Genomic DNA, 20,706 nt, shown 5'->3' with positions numbered 1-20,706 from the left:
TAACCATAACGCAAAGTTGGCTACATTTAAGATTTTCCGATGGTTCAGAAGGCAATGTGCCTTGCTCTAAATCGTGCAATTCCTTAGGAGATACATGGTTTTCCTTAGCGCAATCTTCAATGTGTTTGCGCGTCTCTGTTCCGGATGTTGAGCACTGAAATTAAATATTGTACAACTCTTTCCAAAAGCACACAACTTTTCGCTTACCATGCCAAAAACGGCGAACACAAAAACGAGCAAAATGGTGATAAAGGATGTCATTTTATTATTAAAGAATATTTTCTATTCAATTAATATTAATTATTTATTTGCGCTTCGAAAGTTTGAAAACGATTTGCCCGAGAACTGTGATGTGAGCGCATTTATAGTAAAAATCATGATAAAAATATTACAAGGTAAAACCATTCTCTCTTCTTGGCATCTATAATGATTTTTTGATTTTTAAAAAAACTGTAATACAACTTTTTGTTTTCCTTCAGATATGGGGATTTCCCTACTGCTTATTTTGAAATAAAGATATAACAGAACAATAAAAATACGTTTGGTAAAAAACTACTTTTCGCTAAGACTTAACTTATTATTTTTGCCTACGACCCTTTTTAGAGTCATTTATATAAAAGTGGGCGTGGTCCTTAACCAATCTTATCCATGTTTACTAGAAATATTTCCAGCTATAAGGAAAATATATGAACCTAATTTCATTACGATGTGTTAATTTTTCGTCGAGTTATGGCTCTCGAAACATTGAAAATTGCTTAGACAAAAAAGGGGCGGTGCCACACCCATTTTCAAAAATTTCAGTGTTTTTCAATTTAATGTTATAATTCAATTTAGAAAGCAAAATTCTTTTGATACAAAGGTCTTTTTCGCTACGACCCTTTTAAAAATCGTTTATATACAAGTGGGCGTGGTCCTTAACCGATTTCGTTAATTTTTCTTCAAAGCATTCCTTATAGTAAAGCCAACCTCCATGCCGTATTCTGTTACGACACGTTGAACGATTTTTGATTTATGGGTAATAATATTTGTAAAATTGATTTTATCACAATTGGGCGGTGCCACTCCCATTTTAAATTTTTTTAAAAATGTTTATCAAGAGTCTCAATATCAGTCCACACCTCAAATTTCCACATTCTAGGTGTATTATTTACTAATTAATCAGGTTTTTTGTGTTTTCCAAAATGTTATATATATTAAAAAAGTTGGCGTGGTTATCATCCGATTTCGCTCATTTTCAAAAACAATCTATTCTGGGCCCAGATAAGCTCGTGTACAAAATTTGGTGACGATATCTCAATATTTATTCAAGTTATCGGGTTAACGGACGGACGGATGGGCATGGCTCATCCAAATTTTTTTTTCGATACTGATGATTTTGGTATATGGAAGTCTATATCTATCTCGATTCCTTTATACCTAACCAACCGATATCCAATCAAAGTTATAATACACTGAGTACAAGTACAGCGGGTATAAAAACAATCAAAAATTGTGTGAATTAGTATCATTTCAGGTTTCCTGCTTTCTTGTGACTTTGGAGGCTTCAATCTTCTTGGAAGCTTCCTTTACCTTTCTGTTGCTGACGGCACCCGGTGGACTATAATTTGGCTAAACCAGAAGACTCACTCTCCGTCACCAACAGAACCCATAACATTATTGCAATGAACGATTCATCTCGTCAACTGAGATACTAAAGACGCTTACTTTCCCGGGTAGACCCGGTATCGGAAAGCACGATTCTGATGTCCTGTTCAGACCAGCGTTCTTATGTATTTTCTAGCTTATAATGCAAAGAGCTCTATAGACGTCAACAGAGCTTGGCCGCTCAGTATCTTTCCAGTCCGTCCATCATATTGTTGTTGGCCTTATAACAATTCGTCGCCCGACCAATTAGTTCCAATTACTTAAATAATTTTCCTCAAACACCTTTAAGAGAAGCTCAAAGAAACTAGCAGTTAAAATAGGCTTGGGCCATAAAAAAGTTGATGGTTGTTCCCATCTGAATAAGTGGTTGGCGCTATGTGGAGCCGCACCGAAGAGAGAACACACATAAATTGAGGGGGGGGGGGGGTTAATTCGGGATAAGTTTTTGTTTAACTTTCGACAGTATCTAGATCGAAAAAAGCCATGGTCCCTCACGCATCTCCTTGGGAAGTGTACGTTCTTTTGTAGTTATTGAAATGGTGCATCAAGCAGCTGAAAAATGGATGCTCCGCTTGGAAACAATTCAGTAGGTGCTATTTGATCAACATCTCATTTCCAGCGTATTTCCGCCTCGTTATGTAGATTGTGATCGGACATCATGATTCTGTAGGAAATCTGAGTGCTAAGTATTATCAGGCCTGCAATTTTTCCCAGATTGGGTAATATTGATCGGGAGGAAGTTTTGGGAAGTGTAGCACGGCCGGCCAATTGTTTTATATGTGCCCAGAAGCATCCATTTATATTTCCCCTAAGTACTTACAGCAAGTGACTTTCATTGCAATCGCTGACGCACGTATGTATGTTAAAGCAGATATACCCATAAATTTAGGGTGTTCTACAGTTCGTAACTTTAAGCCAACAACTTAAAAGTCCAATTTCTATTTCACCTTTTAGTTATGGCAGGCAAGCTTTACCGCAACAATATTCTTAGCCATTCACCCCGTTGGGAAACGAATCTTTCTATCTGCTACCCTTCCAAACCGTTGCCTAGAGTGCGGAACGGAAACTGAAAGTCGGGAACTACTCATGAGCGTTATGATTTCTTTCCCGGCAAAAAATCGACCTTCTACCGCTAAGGAATTTCTAAGTACAGTAAATTGATGGTGAGTCGGCATAAATTTAAAGGCATAAAATCAATTGACCTTATGACCAAAACAAATGGCAATAATTTAAATTGAAACTTTGCACATGTATCAAGAACCGATGACAATGCAATAATTTGATGGTGAGGCGACATAAGCTCAACCCTCACTAGGGTAGGCACCTTGTCGTTGTTGTGAGGGCTTAGTCGATCTCCATACCGCCCGACTATGAAGCGGAGCTGTCTAGGACTGGTATCTACGCCGCTTCGCCTCAAGGGAGGGCGGCAGGATGTCAGTGACCAAGAACTGCCAACCCTCTAATCCAGGGTGTTATGCGGACCGTGCCTATTGGACGATTTGCAGCCAGGGGATAAATTCGGCTGTATTCGAACGGAGCATTCCCGATTCTGGGCCACGTCGGGAAGTATTGATGGCCTTACCACAGTAAGGGGCTCTGCAGTGGCTTACGGTTCTTTCCCTTTATATAATACTGGACGAGAGTAGTGCTGATTCAATGAACTCCGTGTTGGAAGAGCACACAAATGAAAACTGAGTAGAAGAGTGGAGAAGGGTGCGGAGCAGAGGAAGTAAAATAGCTCTCTCGCAGTACCGTGCAGCACCAAGAACTGTCCAATGCCTGGGAACAGTGGTCGACCCAACAGAAGTGGAGATCGAGCGTTTGGAATGGGCCCATGAGGCGGTAGAAATAGGTCGAAGGAAGTTCAAAAGGCTTACTGCTGTAAACACTGGGTTCTGCAACCGGTATTAGGAAGAAGAATCGTCGAGTGGCAGAATGTAGAGGCAACGTTCGGCGGAAGGCGACAAGCCTGCTTTCAAGAGAGTCCAAGAGCCGCGAGGCAGGGCCGTTGCATAGACAACACAAGTAGGGCCAAAGCTGTAAGACAGATGGGCCCCAATAGCGAGGTAGCAACTACCTCGAAAGATGCCAGTCAGAGGGAAGTTACAACTACGGAAGTAGGAGATAAGCCAAAGGGAGATAACGCTAAGACTCCGGATTTCTCGGAGGTGCTAAAGGGAGTTAAAGCTAAGACTCCGGATTTCTCGAAGGTGCTAAAGGGAGTTAAAGCAAAGACTCCGGCTTTTTTTTATTTTTCAAAAGGAGTTAACACTAAGACTCCGGCTTTTACCGAGAAGATGAGTGATGTGGCAAAGCAGTCACTGACTGTGGCGGTGGTTGATCGTAGCAGTCCTTTCGGACAGATGAATACTGAAAGATGGAGATCTGTAGAAAGGGAACTTATTAGCTTAATGCTTAAGATGATGCGAGAACAACCAAGTAAGCCCCTTCCAACCTTAATGGTGTGACGATGATAGCGTGCGACAACATCGCGATCTTGCTGTGGCTGTAGGAAGTGTTTCCAAACCTCCAAAGGCAATGCACGAACGTGCGGTTTGAGGTGGTGGATAAAGCGCAAATCCCCAAGATACCAAAAGTTATAGTATGGATACCATGCGTGACGAAGTCGGAGGATACACTGCGACTTCAGCAGAATCAGAATCCGAACATACCGACACAGGATTGGAAGGTACTTACTGCATCTTGGCCCACGGAGGAAGGTCAGCTCTACATCTTCCAAATAAACAAGCAGGCGGAGGATATATTGTACACGCAGCATGGAAAAATGTCCTTTGGTACAGGCAAAATTTATATGCGACTCAGGAAAAGGAGTCCCGGGGATAAAAATCCTAACACGCTGGAAGTGGGAGAAATCGAAAGAACCTCAAAAGCCTAAGGGAAAAAAGACAGGTGGAGGTAGCCGACGTCACCTCGAAGGTGTTAGAAGAGGACCAACAGCCAGATGGTGCTGAGTCACACAGAGGAACATCCGGCACAACAGTTACAAGAGGCTGAAGGGGCTTCGAACACTCTAAACCAAAAGGGCAAGGGGAGGACGACGACGTCACTACGAAGGTGCTGGAGGGAGACAAACAGGTGCTGTGAATCCTACAAATAAACTTCCAACAGAGTAAAGTGGCGTCGAGCGAACTCCACCTAACCCTTTAGGAGAGTTCGTTTGACGTGTCGCTGATCCAGGAGCCGTGGCTCTCATCGGGAGGAAAGGTTCCTTGACTTGGCGCGCGCGGATTTGACGTTTACTGTGCGCAAATGGAACGACGGGTGCGAGCTGTAGTAATGGTAAGGAAACAGCTGCATTCATATATGCTGCCTAATTACACTACTGAGGACCTCATAGTGGTGGCCGTTCAGCAAAGGAATAAGCAGGTACTTATCCTGGCATCTTGCTACATGGCCCATGCTGCATAGGTTCCGCCGATGGAGTGCAAGAGGGTAGTACAGGGCGAAGGGCGCAAAGGGCGGATGGTCATAGGCCTGGATGCAAATGCGCTCCACAATGCGTGGGGAGGATCAGATACAAACGAGATAGGCGAATCTCTATTTTATTACATCCTGCAAACCAATTTGCATATAGCCAACAGGGGAAATGTCCCTACATACATTAATCCAACATCCAGCAATATTTTGGATATTACACTGAGCCCGGAACGTGATTCTGTTTGATGAGCTTATTATTTTTGACAGCAAACTTTCCTTGTGTCATTGCGCGCAATTTATTTGCTGCACAGAGGCGTGTGCTTTTGGCACAAGGTTTTGGCCCGATTAGATATTTAGACTTCGTAGAGTGTACACATCCAGGATACTGGAATATATGCCGTCGATCACCAGGTGATCGATTCGATTCCATGTTTTTGGATTAAGAGACAGCCAAGTAGCTTGGTGCAAGTTTTTATGCTGAAACCTGGAATTGAAGCAGACCCAAAAACTAGGGCGAGTGTACAGATCGCTTCAACAAAAACATTCCTCTGAAAGGATTTTAAATAAAAAGGCCACTGTTATTGTTTTTAATGGAATTTATATAAATTATAATTTGGCAAAAAACAAATTGTACGCAACTTATTCATTTCAGTTTTGTCTTCAAAAATATTCTGCAGCCACGTTTCACATTGATTTGTGGTTGATCATGCACCGCGTTATTTTCATGGCTGTATCACAGGGTGATGAACCCACCTGGCTTTTACATCCATCAACAGCTGTAGTAAAATTTTTATCATGTGGCATTTTTGCTTTCGCTTCATCTGCCTTAAATGTGCCCGATTCATCCATCCAACCTTCCTTAACCATAACGCAAAGTTGGCTACATTTAAGATTTTCTGATGGTTCAGAAGGCAAGGTGCCTTGCTCTAAATCTTGCAATTCCTTAGGCGATACATGGTTTTCCTTAGCGCAATCTTCAATGTGTTTGCGCGTCTCTGTTCCGGATGTTGAGCACTGAAATTAAATATTGTACAACTCTTTCCAAAAGCACACAACTTTTCGCTTACCATGCCAAAAACGGCGAACACAAAAACGAGCACAATGGTGATAAAGGATGTCATTTTATTATTAAAAATTATTTTCTATTCAATTAATTTTAATTATTTATTTGCGCTTCGAAAGTCTGAAAACGATTTGCCCGAGAACTGTGATGTGAGCGCATTTATAGTAAAAATCATGATAAAAATATTACAAGGTAAAACCATTCTCTCTTCTTGGCATCCATAATGATTTTTTGATTTAAAAAAAAAACTTTAATACAACTTTTTGTTTTCCTTCAGATATGGGGATTTCCCTACTCTTTATTTTGAAATAAAGATATAACAGAAAAATAAAAATACGATTGGTAAAAACCTACTTTTCGCTAAGATTTAACTTATTATTTTTGCCTACGACCCTTTTTAAAGTAATTTATATAAAAGTGGACGTGATCCTTAACCAGTCTTATCCGTTTTTACTAGAAACATTTCCTGCTATAAGGAAAATATATGAAGCCAATTTTTAATTTTAATTTTATTAATTTTAATTTTTCTTCAAAGCATTCTTTATAGTAAAGGCTACCTATCTGCCGAATTCTGTTACGACACGTTTAATGATTTTTGATTTATGATTAATAGTGTAACGAATATTAGAAGCACTAAGGGATACTATTATCTCTGAGCCGATGCTAAGCAGTGACTTGTGTGCACATCAATAATTCAATCATTATGTCTACAAGCAGCGGAGAGAGAACGCACAAACACATGCATATATCTGAGATACTCCCAAAAGTAGGCAATGGTTTGTGCAAGTATCACTCACAAATACACGCGCATATGAGAAGCTAAAAACGTAGTAATTTTATAGCAGGTAACTAACTAGTAAATTCTAGAATAGAAAAGCCTAGGACTATGCAACGAGGAAACCAGACAGTTAAAAAGGCAGCAACAGTAGAGGCACGATAATCAGTTTAATTTAAGACGCTATCTGGCGAGCAATAGTAGTGTTATTGAGAAGTACTTTAACAAAGGCCATTTTGCATTATTGAATAGAGGATTTATTTATTCAACAGTTTGGTGATTCGAACGTTAGCAGAAGGTTGCAAATAAGAGGAATTGCAGTAAATCCGTTACAATTGGTGTCAGAATAGGAATTGTCGAATAAATTCCGAAGACTTCGAATACAACTTGGACATGGCAAAGTGGAGTGAATTGAAGACCTAGCAACTGAGGAAGGAGTTGGAGAGCCGTGGATTGAATACAACCGGCAATAAACTCGAACTTCAGGGAGGCACATTTAGAAACCCTAGGTCAACAAACTGGAATAAATTCCAGAAACAGGTTGAAACGAAACTGGGAGAACCCAAAGAGGTTGCCAATGTGGAGAAACTGGAGGAGTCGAATGAGTTCCTAACAAGGACGCTTATGACTGCGTATAACGAAGCTTGCCCTCTAAGAAGATTCAAGGGAAAAGCAAAGCCGCCATGGTGGAGCAATGAGCTCAGTCTTCCAAGAAGACAGGTAAAATAAATATTTAAGCTCGCAAAGACCGCGGAAAGCGAAGCGTGTCGGGACGAGTACAGGGTCCTACTGAGGATCCACAAGTGTGAAATTTCCAGAGCGAAGAGAATCTCATGGAAAAGTTTCTGTACGGACATAGAGTGCTCCAGCGAAACAGCACGTTTAAAAAAAGTCTCAGCGAAGAGAAACATAGTCCAGGGACTAATAAAGAAAGAGAACGGGGAATGGTCACGTAATAGTGAGGAATCCCTTGAGGTGCTTCTCGGCACACATTTCCCATCGGGAGACGGTTTAGAAGAGCCAGCAGACATCACTCACACTTCGATTACGGAGCGGGTAGTGCCGGGCTTGGTGACCGATACCAAGATCGAGTGGGCAGTGAAGACTTTTTCTAAGTTTAAATCGCCGGGCCCAGATGGTATATTCCCGGCCATGCTACAAGTCTCAAGTAGGGCGGTCGAGGAATGTCTTAAAATAATATTTGATGGGTGCATAACACTGAATCATGTACCGCACTCTTGGAGAACTGCTCGTGTAGCAATCCTACCAAAGGCGGGAAAGATCGGTCACGTGTATGGCAAAGATTATAGACCCATTAGCTTAACATCATTTTTGCTCAAAACATTTGAAAGGCTGATAGATGTGTACATAAAGTCCAACGCGGATGAAAAGCTGTTCTCCACAACACAATATGCGTACACCAAAGGCAATTCGGTAGACACCGCATTGCATAGGGTGGTAATAAGCGTAGAGAAAGCCCTGAAATATAAGGAATATGCTCCAGCAGTCTTCTTAGACATTACCGAGGCTTTCAATAATGTCTCTAAAAGGGCAATTATGGATGATCTTAATTATATTAAAGTACATCCAGCCTTAACCAGATGGATCGGCTGCTTGTTAAATTGCAGGAAGATTACATCACAATGGGGATTGTACGTGGCCACGAAATCAGAGGACAGGGGAACGCCGCAGGGAGGGGTACTATCACTTCTGCTGTGGATGCCGGTCAACAACCAACTGCTCAGGCTATTTGATGAGGGACCCGTAAAACTTACGGCTTACTCGGATGACGTTGCAATTGTCATAAGTGGAAAGTGCCTTCCAACGATTAGCTCTTTGATGGATCGAGCTCTTCGGGATATTCGTACCTGGGCATCAAATGTCGGGTTGAAAGTCAACACGGATAAGACGGATATGGTCTTGTTTACAAAGAGGTACAAGGTCCCAATTTGGATCAGGCCTAAGTTAGGAGGTGTGACTCTACAGGAAAAATTTTGCACAAAGTATCTAGGAATCATCCTAGACAGTAAGCTGTCATGGAAACTCAACGTGGAGGAGAGGGTGAAGAAGGCTTCAACGGCACGTTATGCTTGTAAAAGAATGCTCGGGTGTACGTGGGGCTTATCGCCCTCTCTTTCTAATTGGGTTTTTACAGCGATTATAAGCCCTATCCTATACTATGGAGTTCTTGTTTGGTGGAAAGCCACACAAAAAGCGACCTGCTTTAAAAAATTAGAGGGGGTATGTAGACTATAAATACTTAGCCCTCAAAACAACCCCGGCAGCGGCACTTTATGTCATTCTGCACATTCCACCCGTAGACCTGATAGCAAAGAACATAGCGTTAACAACTGCAATCAGGCTCGGTGCCTCGGGGAAGCAAGAGCGCCGACCATACGGCCATAGTAGTATAGCGTCATCAATCATAAGACGAACATACTACTTGATTCCCTATCTGCGCTTCGAGGGCGATCTTATGTCCCAATAGAGGTGGACGGTTGGCGCAGGGGTGCTCAAATGGTGGACGAGGCGATACATGTGTACACAGATGGTTCCAAAGTAGTGGAAGGAATAGGGTATGCGGTGTACTGTGCTGATCCGGATATAAACAGATCCTACTGGCTGCCGGATTACTGTAGCGTTTTCCAAGCGGAAATAGTAGCCGTAACCAAAGCAGTAGAAAAAAATAGCCCAGTCTGCAATCGTGTTAACTTTTATATTGAGAGTCAAGCAGCAATTAAGGCAATAATCTCGCATACCACAGCATCTAAATGCCTGCTAGAGTGTAAGGAGTCCCTGGAGAGAATCGGGACAGGGAGAAGCATACATCTATATAGGGTCCCAGGGCATATGGGAATAGATGGGAATGAAAAAGTCGATGAATTAGCTAGAAAGGTCGCATCCCTTGAAGCTTGCTCCGTAGACGTCCCAATTAGACTGAGCGAAATTAAGCGAAGGCGAGAGGCGCACATGATCGACCAAGCAGGAAAGGCGTGGGTTCAAGCGCGGGGCTGTAAAGTGTCGAAGATTATGTGCAGGTCTTACAACCTTAGTCTAACAAAAGTTCTTTTATCAATAAAAAGAGAGGACTGTAGACTCATGACGGATATTCTGACTGGACACTGCCTTCTGGCGTCACATGCCTTTAAATTAGGCTTGGTCAGTGATAGCAGATGTAGGAAGTGCGGCCTGGAGGAGGAAATGATCGAGCACGTTCTGTGTTCTTGACCTGCGCTTGCCAGGCTAAGACTCCAGCTATTAGGAGTGATACAGCTGTCAGATCTAGAAGCAGCAAGTGGCTTAAATCCTAGGAAGCTTCTAGTATTTGCCAAGAGGACGGAGTTATTTTATAACATAGGTCCTGGTTTTTATAGGGTTTTTCAGTTTGGTCGTTAAAACAAACTTCTGGTAACACTACGGAGATATTCAGTCTATGTGAGGTCCTCGTGGACCAACCAGTTCAACCTAACCTAACATCAGCTCAAAGGACATAAAGTCAATTGACCTTATGACCACTTCAAATGGCCATAAGTATAATTGGAACTTTGCACACGTATTAAAGACCGATAACAATGCAATAATTTAAAGTTGGGGTGGCATAAGGTCCACGGCAATAAGGTCAGTTCACCTTATGACCACTTCAAAGAGGTCATACGGCCCATTTAACTTATAGCCATTCGATTTGGTAATAACGTCAATTGGCAAATTAAACTGACTGCAGGGAGCCTCAAAATTTGGTGTAGTGACCATGCAAGACGTTTCCGTTTGACCGTGTCACCCTTTCGATAAAACGACCATAACCATATGTTGACTGAAGTCTGCCTTTTTACTCGGTTTACAATTGGAGTCAAATAAGAATATAGGAAAATAAGCGCCTCGGAGTTTTTTAATCCAAATTTTTTCACAGCGCAAACATCAGTTAGTCAAACAGTGAAGGTCCTTCATGAACAGAAAATGCCCGAGGTCTTAACGTATCCAAAAACATGGAAATCTACAAACTATCTCGAACTAAAAAACTAAAAATGTGCATAGTTTGAAAAAACCGAAAACCTTCACTTTTACAGCTAACCGGACTAAAAATTAGAAAATAGTAACATTAGTAGAAGATGAACAACCCCACGCTTTTCTACTCTATATTTGATTATTCGTGCGATAACTTAAATTTTAATAAGGGTAATATTATTTTGAGTAAGTTATTTATGGTAAATTTTTCCAACTATTTTTTTAGCTCTGTCAAGCTGTTATTTATTTCGTTCTAAATGGGCGTCTCACTTCCCTATTCGCCTCAAGATAACGCTCCAATATACGGTGTGCAGCGTAGCCCTATAAGCAGCGTCCATTTTCCCAGAACCAGCTCGAAATTCCCCGTCGTACCAGTTATTTTTTGCGGGTTCGCTGAAGACCAATGGTTTCATACTCCCACTGCTCGGTCAAATCGTCAGGTCGAAGATTGATTTTAGTGTGCAGGTGTGAGAGTCGAGTGAAGCTATTATCAGCTGTCTGTTTGATGAGCTTATTATTTTTGACGGCAAACTTTCCTTGTGTCATTGCGCGCGATTTCTTTGCTGCACAAAGACGTGCTTTTCCTCGTTGGTACAAAGTTGTGGCCCGATTAGATATTTCGACTTGGACCAGGATACTGGAACTATATCTGCCGTCGATTTCGTGTTTTTGGATTAAGAGACAGCCAAGTAGCTTGTTGCATGTTTTTATGCTGAAACCTGGTATTGAAGAAGACACAAAAACTATGGCGAGCGTACAGATCGCTTCAACAACAATATTCCTTTGAGAGGATTTTAAATAAAAAAGCCACTGTGATTGTTTTTAATGGTATTGAAAACTATATAAATTATAATTTGGCAAAAAACAAATTGTACGCAACATATTCATTTCAGTTTTAACTTCAAAAATATTCTGCAGCCACGTTTCACAATGATTTGTGGTTGATCATGCACCGCGTTATTTTCATGGCTGTATCACAGGGTGACGAACCCACCTGGCTTTTACATCCATCAACAGCGGCAGTAAAATTTTTATCATGTGGCATTTTTGCTTTCGCTTCATCTGCTTTAAATGTGCCCGATTCATCCATCCAACCTTCCTTAACCATAACGCAAAGTTGGCTACATTTAAGATTTTCCGATGGTTCAGAAGGCAAGGTGCCTTGCTCTAAATCTTGCAATTCCTTAGGCGATACATGGTTTTCCTTAGCGCAATCTTCAATGTGTTTGCGCGTCTCTGTTCCGGATGTTGAGCACTGAAATTAAATATTGTACAACTCTTTCCAAACGCACACAACTTTTCACTTACCATGCCAAAAACGGCGAACACAAAAACGAGCACAATGGTGATAAAGGATGTCATTTTATTATTAAAAATTATTTTCTATTCAATTAATTTTAATTATTTATTTGCGCTTCGAAAGTTTGAAAACGATTTGCCCGAGAACTGTGATGTGAGCGCATTTATAGTAAAAATCATGATAAAAATATTACAAGGTAAAACCATTCTCTCTTCTTGGCATCTATAATGATTTTTTGATTTTTAAAAAAACTGTAATACAACTTTTTGTTTTCCTTCAGATATGGGGATTTCCCTACTGCTTATTTTGAAATAAAGATATAACAGAACAATAAAAATACGTTTGGTAAAAAACTACTTTTCGCTAAGACTTAACTTATTATTTTTGCCTACGACCCTTTTTAGAGTCATTTATATAAAAGTGGGCGTGGTCCTTAACCAATCTTATCCATGTTTACTAGAAATATTTCCAGCTATAAGGAAAATATATGAACCTAATTTCATTACGATGTGTTAATTTTTCGTCGAGTTATGGCTCTCGAAACATTGAAAATTGCTTAGACAAAAAAGGGGCGGTGCCACACCCATTTTCAAAAATTTCAGTGTTTTTCAATTTAATGTTATAATTCAATTTAGAAAGCAAAATTCTTTTGATACAAAGGTCTTTTTCGCTACGACCCTTTTAAAAATCGTTTATATACAAGTGGGCGTGGTCCTTAACCGATTTCGTTAATTTTTCTTCAAAGCATTCCTTATAGTAAAGCCAACCTCCATGCCGTATTCTGTTACGACACGTTGAACGATTTTTGATTTATGGGTAATAATATTTGTAAAATTGATTTTATCACAATTGGGCGGTGCCACTCCCATTTTAAATTTTTTTAAAAATGTTTATCAAGAGTCTCAATATCAGTCCACACCTCAAATTTCCACATTCTAGGTGTATTATTTACTAATTAATCAGGTTTTTTGTGTTTTCCAAAATGTTATATATATTAAAAAAGTTGGCGTGGTTATCATCCGATTTCGCTCATTTTCAAAAACAATCTATTCTGGGCACAGATAAACTCGTGTACCAAATTTGGTGAAAATATCTGAATATTTACTCAAGTTATCGTGTTAACGGACGGATGGACGGACGGACGGACGAACAGACGGACATGGCTCAATTAAATTTTTTTCGATACTGATGATTTTGATTTATGGAAGTCTATATCTATCTCGATTCCTTTATACCTAACCAACCGATATCCAATCAAAGTTATAATACCCTGAATACAAGTACAGCGTGTATAAAAACAATCAAAAATTGTGTGAATTAGTATCATTTCAGGTTTCCTGCTTTCTCGTGACTTTGGAGGCTTCAATCTTCTTGGAAGCTTCCTTTACCTTTCTGTTGCTGACGGCACCCGGTGGACTATAATTTGGCTAAACCAGAAGACTCACTCTCCGTCACCAACAGAACCCATAACATTATTGCAATGAACTATTCATCTCGTCAACTGAGATACTAAAGATGCTTACTTTCCCGGGTAGACCCGGTATCGGAAAGCACGAATCTGATGTTCTGTTCAGACCAGCGTTCTTATGTATTTTCTAGCTTATAATGCAAAGAGCTCTATAGACGTCAACAGAGCTTGGCGGCTCAGTATCTTTCCAGTCCGTCCATCGTATTGTTGTTGGTCTTATAACAATTCGTCGCCGGCCCAATTAGTTCCAATTACTTAAAAAATTTTCCTCAAACACCTTTAAGAGAAGTTCAAAGAAACTAGCAGTTAAAATAGGCTTGGACCATAAAAAAGTTGATGGTTGTTCCCATTTGAATAAGTGGTTGGTGTTATGTGGAGCCACACCGAAGAAAGACCACACATGAATGAAGGGGTAATTCGGGATAAGTATGGTTTAACTTCCGACAATATCTAGATCGAAAAAAGCCCTGGTCCCACATGCATATCCTTGGGAAGTGTGCGTTATTTTGTGGTTACCGAAATGTTGTATCAAGCAGCTGGCCGATGGATGCTCCGCTAGGAAACAATTCAGTAGGCGCTATTTGATCAACATCTCATTTCCAGCGTATTTCCGCCTCGTTATGTAGATTGTGATCGGACATCATGATTCTGTAGGAAATCTGAGTGCGAAGTATTATCAGGCCTGCAATTTTTCCCAGATGGGGTAATATTGATCGGGAGGAAGTTTTGGGAAGTGTAGCACGGCCGGCCAATTGTTTTATATGTGCCCAGCAGCATCCATTTATATTTCCCCTAAGTGCTGACAGCAAGTGACTTTCATTGCATCGCTGACGCATGGATGTATGTTAAAGCAGATATACCCAAAAGTTTAGGGCATTCTACACTTCGTACCTTTAAGCCAACAACTTAATTGTCCAATTGCTATTTCACCTTATAGTTATGGCAGGCAAATTTTCCCGCAACAATATTCTTAGCCATTCACCTCGCTGGTGAATGCTACCTTTCCAAACCGTTGCCTAGAGTGCGAAACGGAAACTAAAAGTCGGGAATTACTCATGAGCGTTATGATTTCTTGCCCGGCAAAAAATCGACTTTCTACCGCTAAGGAATTTTTAAGCACAGTAAATTGATGGTGAGTTCACATAACTTTAAAGACATAAAATCAATTGACCTTATGACCACAACAAATGGCAATAATTAAAATTGAAACTTTGCACATGTATCAAGAACCAATGACAATGCAATAATTTGATGGTGAGGCGACATAAGCTCAACCCTCACTAGGGTAGGCACCTTGTCGTGGGTGTGAGGGCTTAGCCGATCTCCATAGCGCCCGACTATGAGGCGGAGCTGTCTAGGACTGGCGTCTACGCCGTTTCGCCTTATGGAAGGGCGGCGGGATGTCGGTTACCAAGAACTGCCAACCCCCTAATCCAGGGTTTTAGGCGGACCGTGCCTATTGGACGATTTGCAGCCAGGGGATAAATTCGGCTGTTTTCGAACGGAGCCTTATCGTTACCGGGCCACCTCGGGAAGTATTGATGGCCTTACCACAGTAAGGGGCGGTGCTGTGGCTGACGGTTCTTTCCCCGTATATAATACTGGACGAGAGTAGTGTTGATTCAATGAACTCCGTGTTGGAAAAGCACACAAATGAGAACGGAGTAGAAGAGTGGAGAAGGGTACGGAGCAGAGGAAGTAAAAGAGCTCTCTAGCAGTACCGTGCAGCACTAAGAATTGTCCAATACCTGGGAGCAGTGGTCGACCCAACAGAAGTGGAGATCGAGCGCTTGGAATGGGTCCATGAGGCGGTAGAAATAGGTCGAAGGCAGTTCAAAAGGTTTGCTGCTAGAAACCCTGGGTTCTGCAACCGGTACGAGGAAGAAGAAGCGTCGTATGGCAGAATGAAGAGGCAACGTTCGGCGGAAGGCGGGAAGCCTGCTTTCAAGAGGCAGAAAGGCCCCGTCCTAGAGCCGCGAGGTAGGGCAGTCACATAGACAAGACAAGTAGGGCCAAAGATGTAAGACAGATGGGCCCCAGTTGCTAGGTAGCAACTACCTCGAAAGCTGCGATTCAGAGGGAAGTTCCAACTACGGAAATAGGAAATAAGCCAAAGGGAGATAACGCTAAGACTCCGGCTTTCTCGAAGGTGCTAAAGGGAGTTAAAGCTAAGACTCCGGCTTTTTCGGAGGTGCCAAAGGGAGTTAGCACTAAGACTCCGCCTTTTACCGAGAAGATGAGTGATGTGGCAAAGCAGTCACTGACTGTGGCGCTAGTTGATTGTAGCAGTCCTTTCGGACAGATCATTACTGAAAGATGGAGATCTGTAGAAAGGGAACTTATTAGCTTAGTGCTTAAGATGATGCGGGAACAACCAAGTAAGCCCCTCCCAACCTTTGATTCGGGGGATGGTATAATGGTGTGAAGATGATAGCGTGCGACAACATCGCGAGCTTGCGGTGGCTATAGGAAGTGTTTCCAAACATCCAAAGGGAAGGCGCGAACGCGCGGTTTGAGGTGGTGGATAAAGAGCAAATCCCCACGGTACCAAAAGTTAAGGTACGGATACCATGCGTGATGAAGTCGGAGGATACACTGCGACTTCTGCAGAATCAGAATCCAAAAATACCGACACGGGATTGGAAGGTACTTACTGCATATCGGCCAACGGAGGAAGATCAGTTCTACATCTTCCAAATAAACAAGCAGGCGAAGGATATGTTGTACACGCAGCTTGGAAAAATGTCCTTTGGTACAGGCAAAATTTATATGCGACTCAGGAAAAGAGGTCCCGGGGATAAAAATCCTAACACGCTGGAAGTGGGCGAAATCGAAAGGACCTCAAAAGTTAGAAGAGGACCAACAGCCACGTGGTGCTGAGTCGCACAGAGGAACACCCGGCACAACAGTTACAAGAGGCTGAAGGGGGCTTCGAAAACTCTAAACCAAAAGAGCAAGGGGAGGACGACGACGTCACGACGAAGGTGCTGGAGGGGACAAACAGCCCAATGGTGCTGTGAGTCCTACGGATAAAATTCCAACAGAGTAAAGTGGCGTCGAGCGAACTCCCCCTAACTCTTGAGTAGAGTTCGTTTGACATGGGGCTGATCCAGAAGCCATGGCTCTCATTGGGAGGAAAGGTTTCTTGACTTAGCATGCGCGGATTTGGCGTTTACTATGCGCAAACGGAAGGACGGGTGCGAGCTTTAGTAATGGGAATGAAATAGCTGCATTCATATATGCTGCCTAATTACACTACTGAGGACCTCGTAGTGGTAGCCGTTGAGCAAAGGATTAAGCAGGCATTTATCCTGGCGTCCTGCTACATGGCCCATGCTGCTGAGGTCCCTCCGATGGAGTGCAAAAGGCTAGTACAGGAGGAAGGGCGCAAAGGGCGGTAGGTCATAGGTGCGGATGCAAGGGCGCACCACAATGCGTGGGGAGGATCAGATACGAACGAGAGAGGCGAATCTCTATTTTGTTACATCCTGCAAACTAATTTGCAGATAGCCAAGAGGGGAAATGTCCCTACATACATTAATCAAACATCCAGCAATGTTTTGGATATTATACTGAGCTCGGAACGTGATATATCAAGGTATGATTGGATGGTTCTTGATAGACCATCCTTCTCCGACCATGTGTATATCAGCTTCAGCATCCCCCTAAAGAGGGTAGAGAAGGGAGGAACATTTAGAAACCCTAGGTCAACAAACTGGAATAAATTCCAGAAACAGGTTGAAACGAAACTGGGAGAACCCAAAGAGGTTGCCAATGTGGAGAAACTGCAGGAGTCGAATGAGTTCCTAACAAGGACGCTTATGACTGTGTATAACGAAGCTTGCCCTCTAAGAAGATTCAAGGGAAAAGCAAATCCGCCATGGTGGAGCAATGAGCTCAGTCTTCCAAGAAGACAAGTAAAATAAATATTTAAGCTCGCAAAGACCGCGGAAAGCGAAGCGTGTCGGGACGAGTACAGGGTCCTTCTGAGGATCCACAAGTGTGAAATTTCCAGAGCGAAGAGAATCTCATGGAAAAGTTTCTGTACGGACATAGAGTGCTCCAGCGAAACAGCACGTTTGAAAAAAGCCCTAGCAAGGGGAAATATAGTCCAGGGATTAATAAAGAAATAGAACGAAGAATGGTCACGTAATCGTGAGGAATCCCTTGCGGTGCTTCTCGACACACATTTCCCATCGGGAGACGATTTAGAAGAGCCAGCAGACATCACTCACACTTCGATCACGGAGCGGGTAGTGCCGGGCTTGGTGACCGATACCAAGATCGAGTGGGCAGTGAAGACTTTTTCTAAGTTTAAATCGCCGTGCCCATATGGTATATTCCCGGCCATGCTACAAGTCTCAGGTAGGGCGGTCCAGGAATGTCTTAAAATAATATTCGATGGGTGCATAAGACTGAATCATGTACCGCACTCTGGGAGAACTGCTCGTGTAGCATTCCTACCAAAGGCGGGAAAGATCGGTCACGTGTATGGCAAAGATTATAGACCCATAAAGTCCAACGCGGATGAAAAGCTGTTCTCCATAACACAATATGCGTACACCAAAGGCAAGTCGGTAGACACCGCATTGCGTAGGGTGGTAATAAGCATAGAGAAATCCCTGGAATATAAGGAGTATGCTCTAGGAGTCGGACATTGCCGGGGCTTTCAATAATGTTGCAAAATGGGCGATTATGGATGGTCTTACTTACATTAAAGTACATCCAGCCTTAACCAGATGGATCGGCTGCATGTTAAATTACAGGAAGTTACATCACAATGGGGATTGTACGAGGCCACGAAATCAGAGGACAGGGGAACGCCGCAGGGAGGGGTACTATCACTTCTGTTGTGGATGCCGGTCAACAACCAACTGCTCAGGCTATTTGATGAGGGACCCGTAAAACTTACGGCTTACTCGGATGACGTTGCAATTGTCATAAGTGGAAAGTGCCTTCCAACGATTAGCTCTTTGATGGATCGAGCTCTTCGGGATATTCATATCTGGGCATCAAATGTCGGGTTGAAAGTCAACACGGATAAGACGGATATGGTCTTGTTTACAAAGAGGTACAAGGTCCCAATTTGGATCAGGCCTAAGTTAGGAGGTGTGACTCTACAGGAGAAATTTAGCACAAAGTATCTAGGAATCATCCTAGACAGTTAGCTGTCATGGAAGCTCAACGTGGAGGAGAGGGTGAAGAAGGCTTCAACGTCACGTTATGCTTGTAAAATAATGCTCGGGTGTACATGGGGCTTATCGCCCTCTCTTTCTCATTGGGTTTTTACAGAGATTATAAGCCCTATCCTATACTATGGAGTTCTTGTTTGGTGGAAAGCCACACAAAAAGCGACCTGCTTTAAAAAATTAGAGGGGGTATGTAGACTATAAATGCTTAGCATTACGGGAGCCCTCAAAACAACCCCGGCAGCTGCACTGTATGCCATTCTGCACATTCCACCCGTAGACCTGATAGCAAAGAACATAGCGTTAATAACTGCAACCAGGCTTGGTGCCTCGGGGAAGCAAGAGCGCCGACCATACGGCCATAGTAGTATAGCGTCATCAATCATAAGACGAACATACTACCTGATTCCCTATCTGCGCTTCGAGGGCGATCTTAAGCCCCAATAGAGGTGGACGGTTGGCGCAAGGGTCCTCAAATGGTGGACGAGGCGATACATGTGTACACAGATGGTTCCAAAGTAGTGGAAGGAAAGGGTATGTGGTGTACTGTGCTGATCCGTATATAAACAGACCCTACTGGCTGCCGGATTACTGTAGCGTTTTCCAAGCGGAAATAGTAGCCGTAACCAAAGCAGTAGAAACCCTGGAAAAAATAGCCCAGTCTGCAATCGTGTTAACTTTTATATTGAGAGTCAAGCAGCAATTAAGGCAATAATCTCGCATACCACAGCATCTAAATGCCTGCTAGAGTGTAAGGAGTCCCTGGAGAGAATCGGGACAGGGAGAAGCATACATCTATATAGGGTCCCAGGGCATATGGGAATAGATGGGAATGAAAAAGTGGATGAATTAGCTAGAAAGGGCGCATCCCTTGAAGCTTGCTCCGTAGACGTCCCAATTAAACTGAGCGAAATTAAGTGAAGGCGAGAGGCGCACATGATCTACCAAGCAGGAAAGGCGTGGGTTCAAGCGCGGGGCTGTAAAGTGTCGAAGATTATGTGCAGGTCTTACAACCTTAATCTAACAAAAGTGCTTTTATCATTAAAAAGAGAGGACTGTAGACTCATGACGGATATTCTGACCGGCCATTGCCTTCTGGCGTCACATGCCTTTAAATTTGGCTTGGTCAGTGATAGCAGATGTAGGAAGTGCCAGCTGGAGGAGGAAACGATCAAGCACGTTCTGTGCTCTTGCCCTGCGCTTGCCAGGCTAAGATTCCAGCTATTGGGAGAGATACAGTTGTCAGATCTGGAAGCAGCAAGTGGCTTAAATCCTAGGAAGCTTCTAGTATTTGCCAAGAGGACGTAGTTATTTTATAACATAGGTCCTGGTTTTTGATTGGGTTTTTCAGTTTGGTCGTTAAAACAAACCTCTTGTAGCACTACGGACTTATTCAGTCTATGTGAGGTCCTCATGTACCGGCCAGTTCACCTAACCTAACAAAAGCTCAGAGGACATAGTCAGTTGACCTTGTGACCACTTAAATGGCCATAAGTTTAATTGGAACTTTGCACACGTATTAAAGTCCGATAACAATGCAATAATTTAAAGTTGGGGTGGCATAAGGTCCACGGAAATAAGGTCAGTTAGTCTTATGACCACTTCAAAGAGGTCATACAGCCCATTTACCTTATAGCCATTCGATTTGGTAATAAGGTAAACTGGCAACTTAAATTGACTGCAGAGACCTTCAAAATATGGTGTAGTGACCATGCAAGACGTTTCCGTTTGACCATGTGACCCTTTCGATAAAACGACCATAACCATATGTTGACTGAAGTGGGACGAACAGAAAAGCAAACAAGCTGCGTAGAATTAATTTCTTGC

The 20,706-nt window shown here is 42.5% G+C and overlaps 3 protein-coding genes across 3 annotated transcripts in view; all 3 read right to left on the bottom strand.

The window, feature by feature from the left end:
- LOC137246299 (general odorant-binding protein 56h-like) overlaps nucleotides 1-20,706 on the bottom strand; it is a 208,405-nt gene that overhangs the window by 58,312 nt on the left and 129,387 nt on the right. The window lies entirely within an intron of this gene.
- On the bottom strand, nucleotides 5,705-6,274 carry LOC137246296 (general odorant-binding protein 56h-like). The gene is made up of 2 exons (XM_067777405.1): nucleotides 6,150-6,274; nucleotides 5,705-6,096 (listed from the first exon to the last, which is right to left on the bottom strand). Exons 1-2 carry the CDS (start codon nucleotides 6,201-6,203, stop codon nucleotides 5,767-5,769), a joined length of 384 nt encoding a protein of 127 aa, XP_067633506.1. The 5' UTR covers nucleotides 6,204-6,274; the 3' UTR covers nucleotides 5,705-5,766.
- LOC137246295 (general odorant-binding protein 56h-like) lies at nucleotides 11,754-12,366 on the bottom strand. Its single transcript, XM_067777404.1, has 2 exons — nucleotides 12,231-12,366; nucleotides 11,754-12,177 (listed from the first exon to the last, which is right to left on the bottom strand). The coding sequence occupies exons 1-2, from the start codon at nucleotides 12,282-12,284 to the stop codon at nucleotides 11,848-11,850; spliced, it is 384 nt and encodes a 127-aa protein (XP_067633505.1). The 5' UTR covers nucleotides 12,285-12,366; the 3' UTR covers nucleotides 11,754-11,847.

The sequence above is a fragment of the Eurosta solidaginis genome, chromosome 3 (genome assembly GCF_040869045.1).
Source record: "Eurosta solidaginis isolate ZX-2024a chromosome 3, ASM4086904v1, whole genome shotgun sequence".
Lineage (NCBI taxonomy): Eukaryota > Metazoa > Arthropoda > Insecta > Diptera > Tephritidae > Eurosta > Eurosta solidaginis.
The sequence above is the reverse complement of the archived record's forward strand: the minus strand, read 5'-3'. Positions and strand labels throughout refer to the sequence as shown.

What these genes read in the sequence shown, in the direction of transcription:
- LOC137246296 (XM_067777405.1), bottom strand. Translation starts at nt 6,203, where the DNA reads ATGACATCCTTTATCACCATTGTGCTCGTTTTTGTGTTCGCCGTTTTT. An exon ending in TGTTCGCCGTTTTTGGCATG is followed by an intron (nt 6,097 to 6,149) that starts GTAAGCGAAAAG and finishes ATTTAATTTCAG; the next exon opens with TGCTCAACATCCGGAACAGA.
- LOC137246295 (XM_067777404.1), bottom strand. Translation starts at nt 12,284, where the DNA reads ATGACATCCTTTATCACCATTGTGCTCGTTTTTGTGTTCGCCGTTTTT. An exon ending in TGTTCGCCGTTTTTGGCATG is followed by an intron (nt 12,178 to 12,230) that starts GTAAGTGAAAAG and finishes ATTTAATTTCAG; the next exon opens with TGCTCAACATCCGGAACAGA.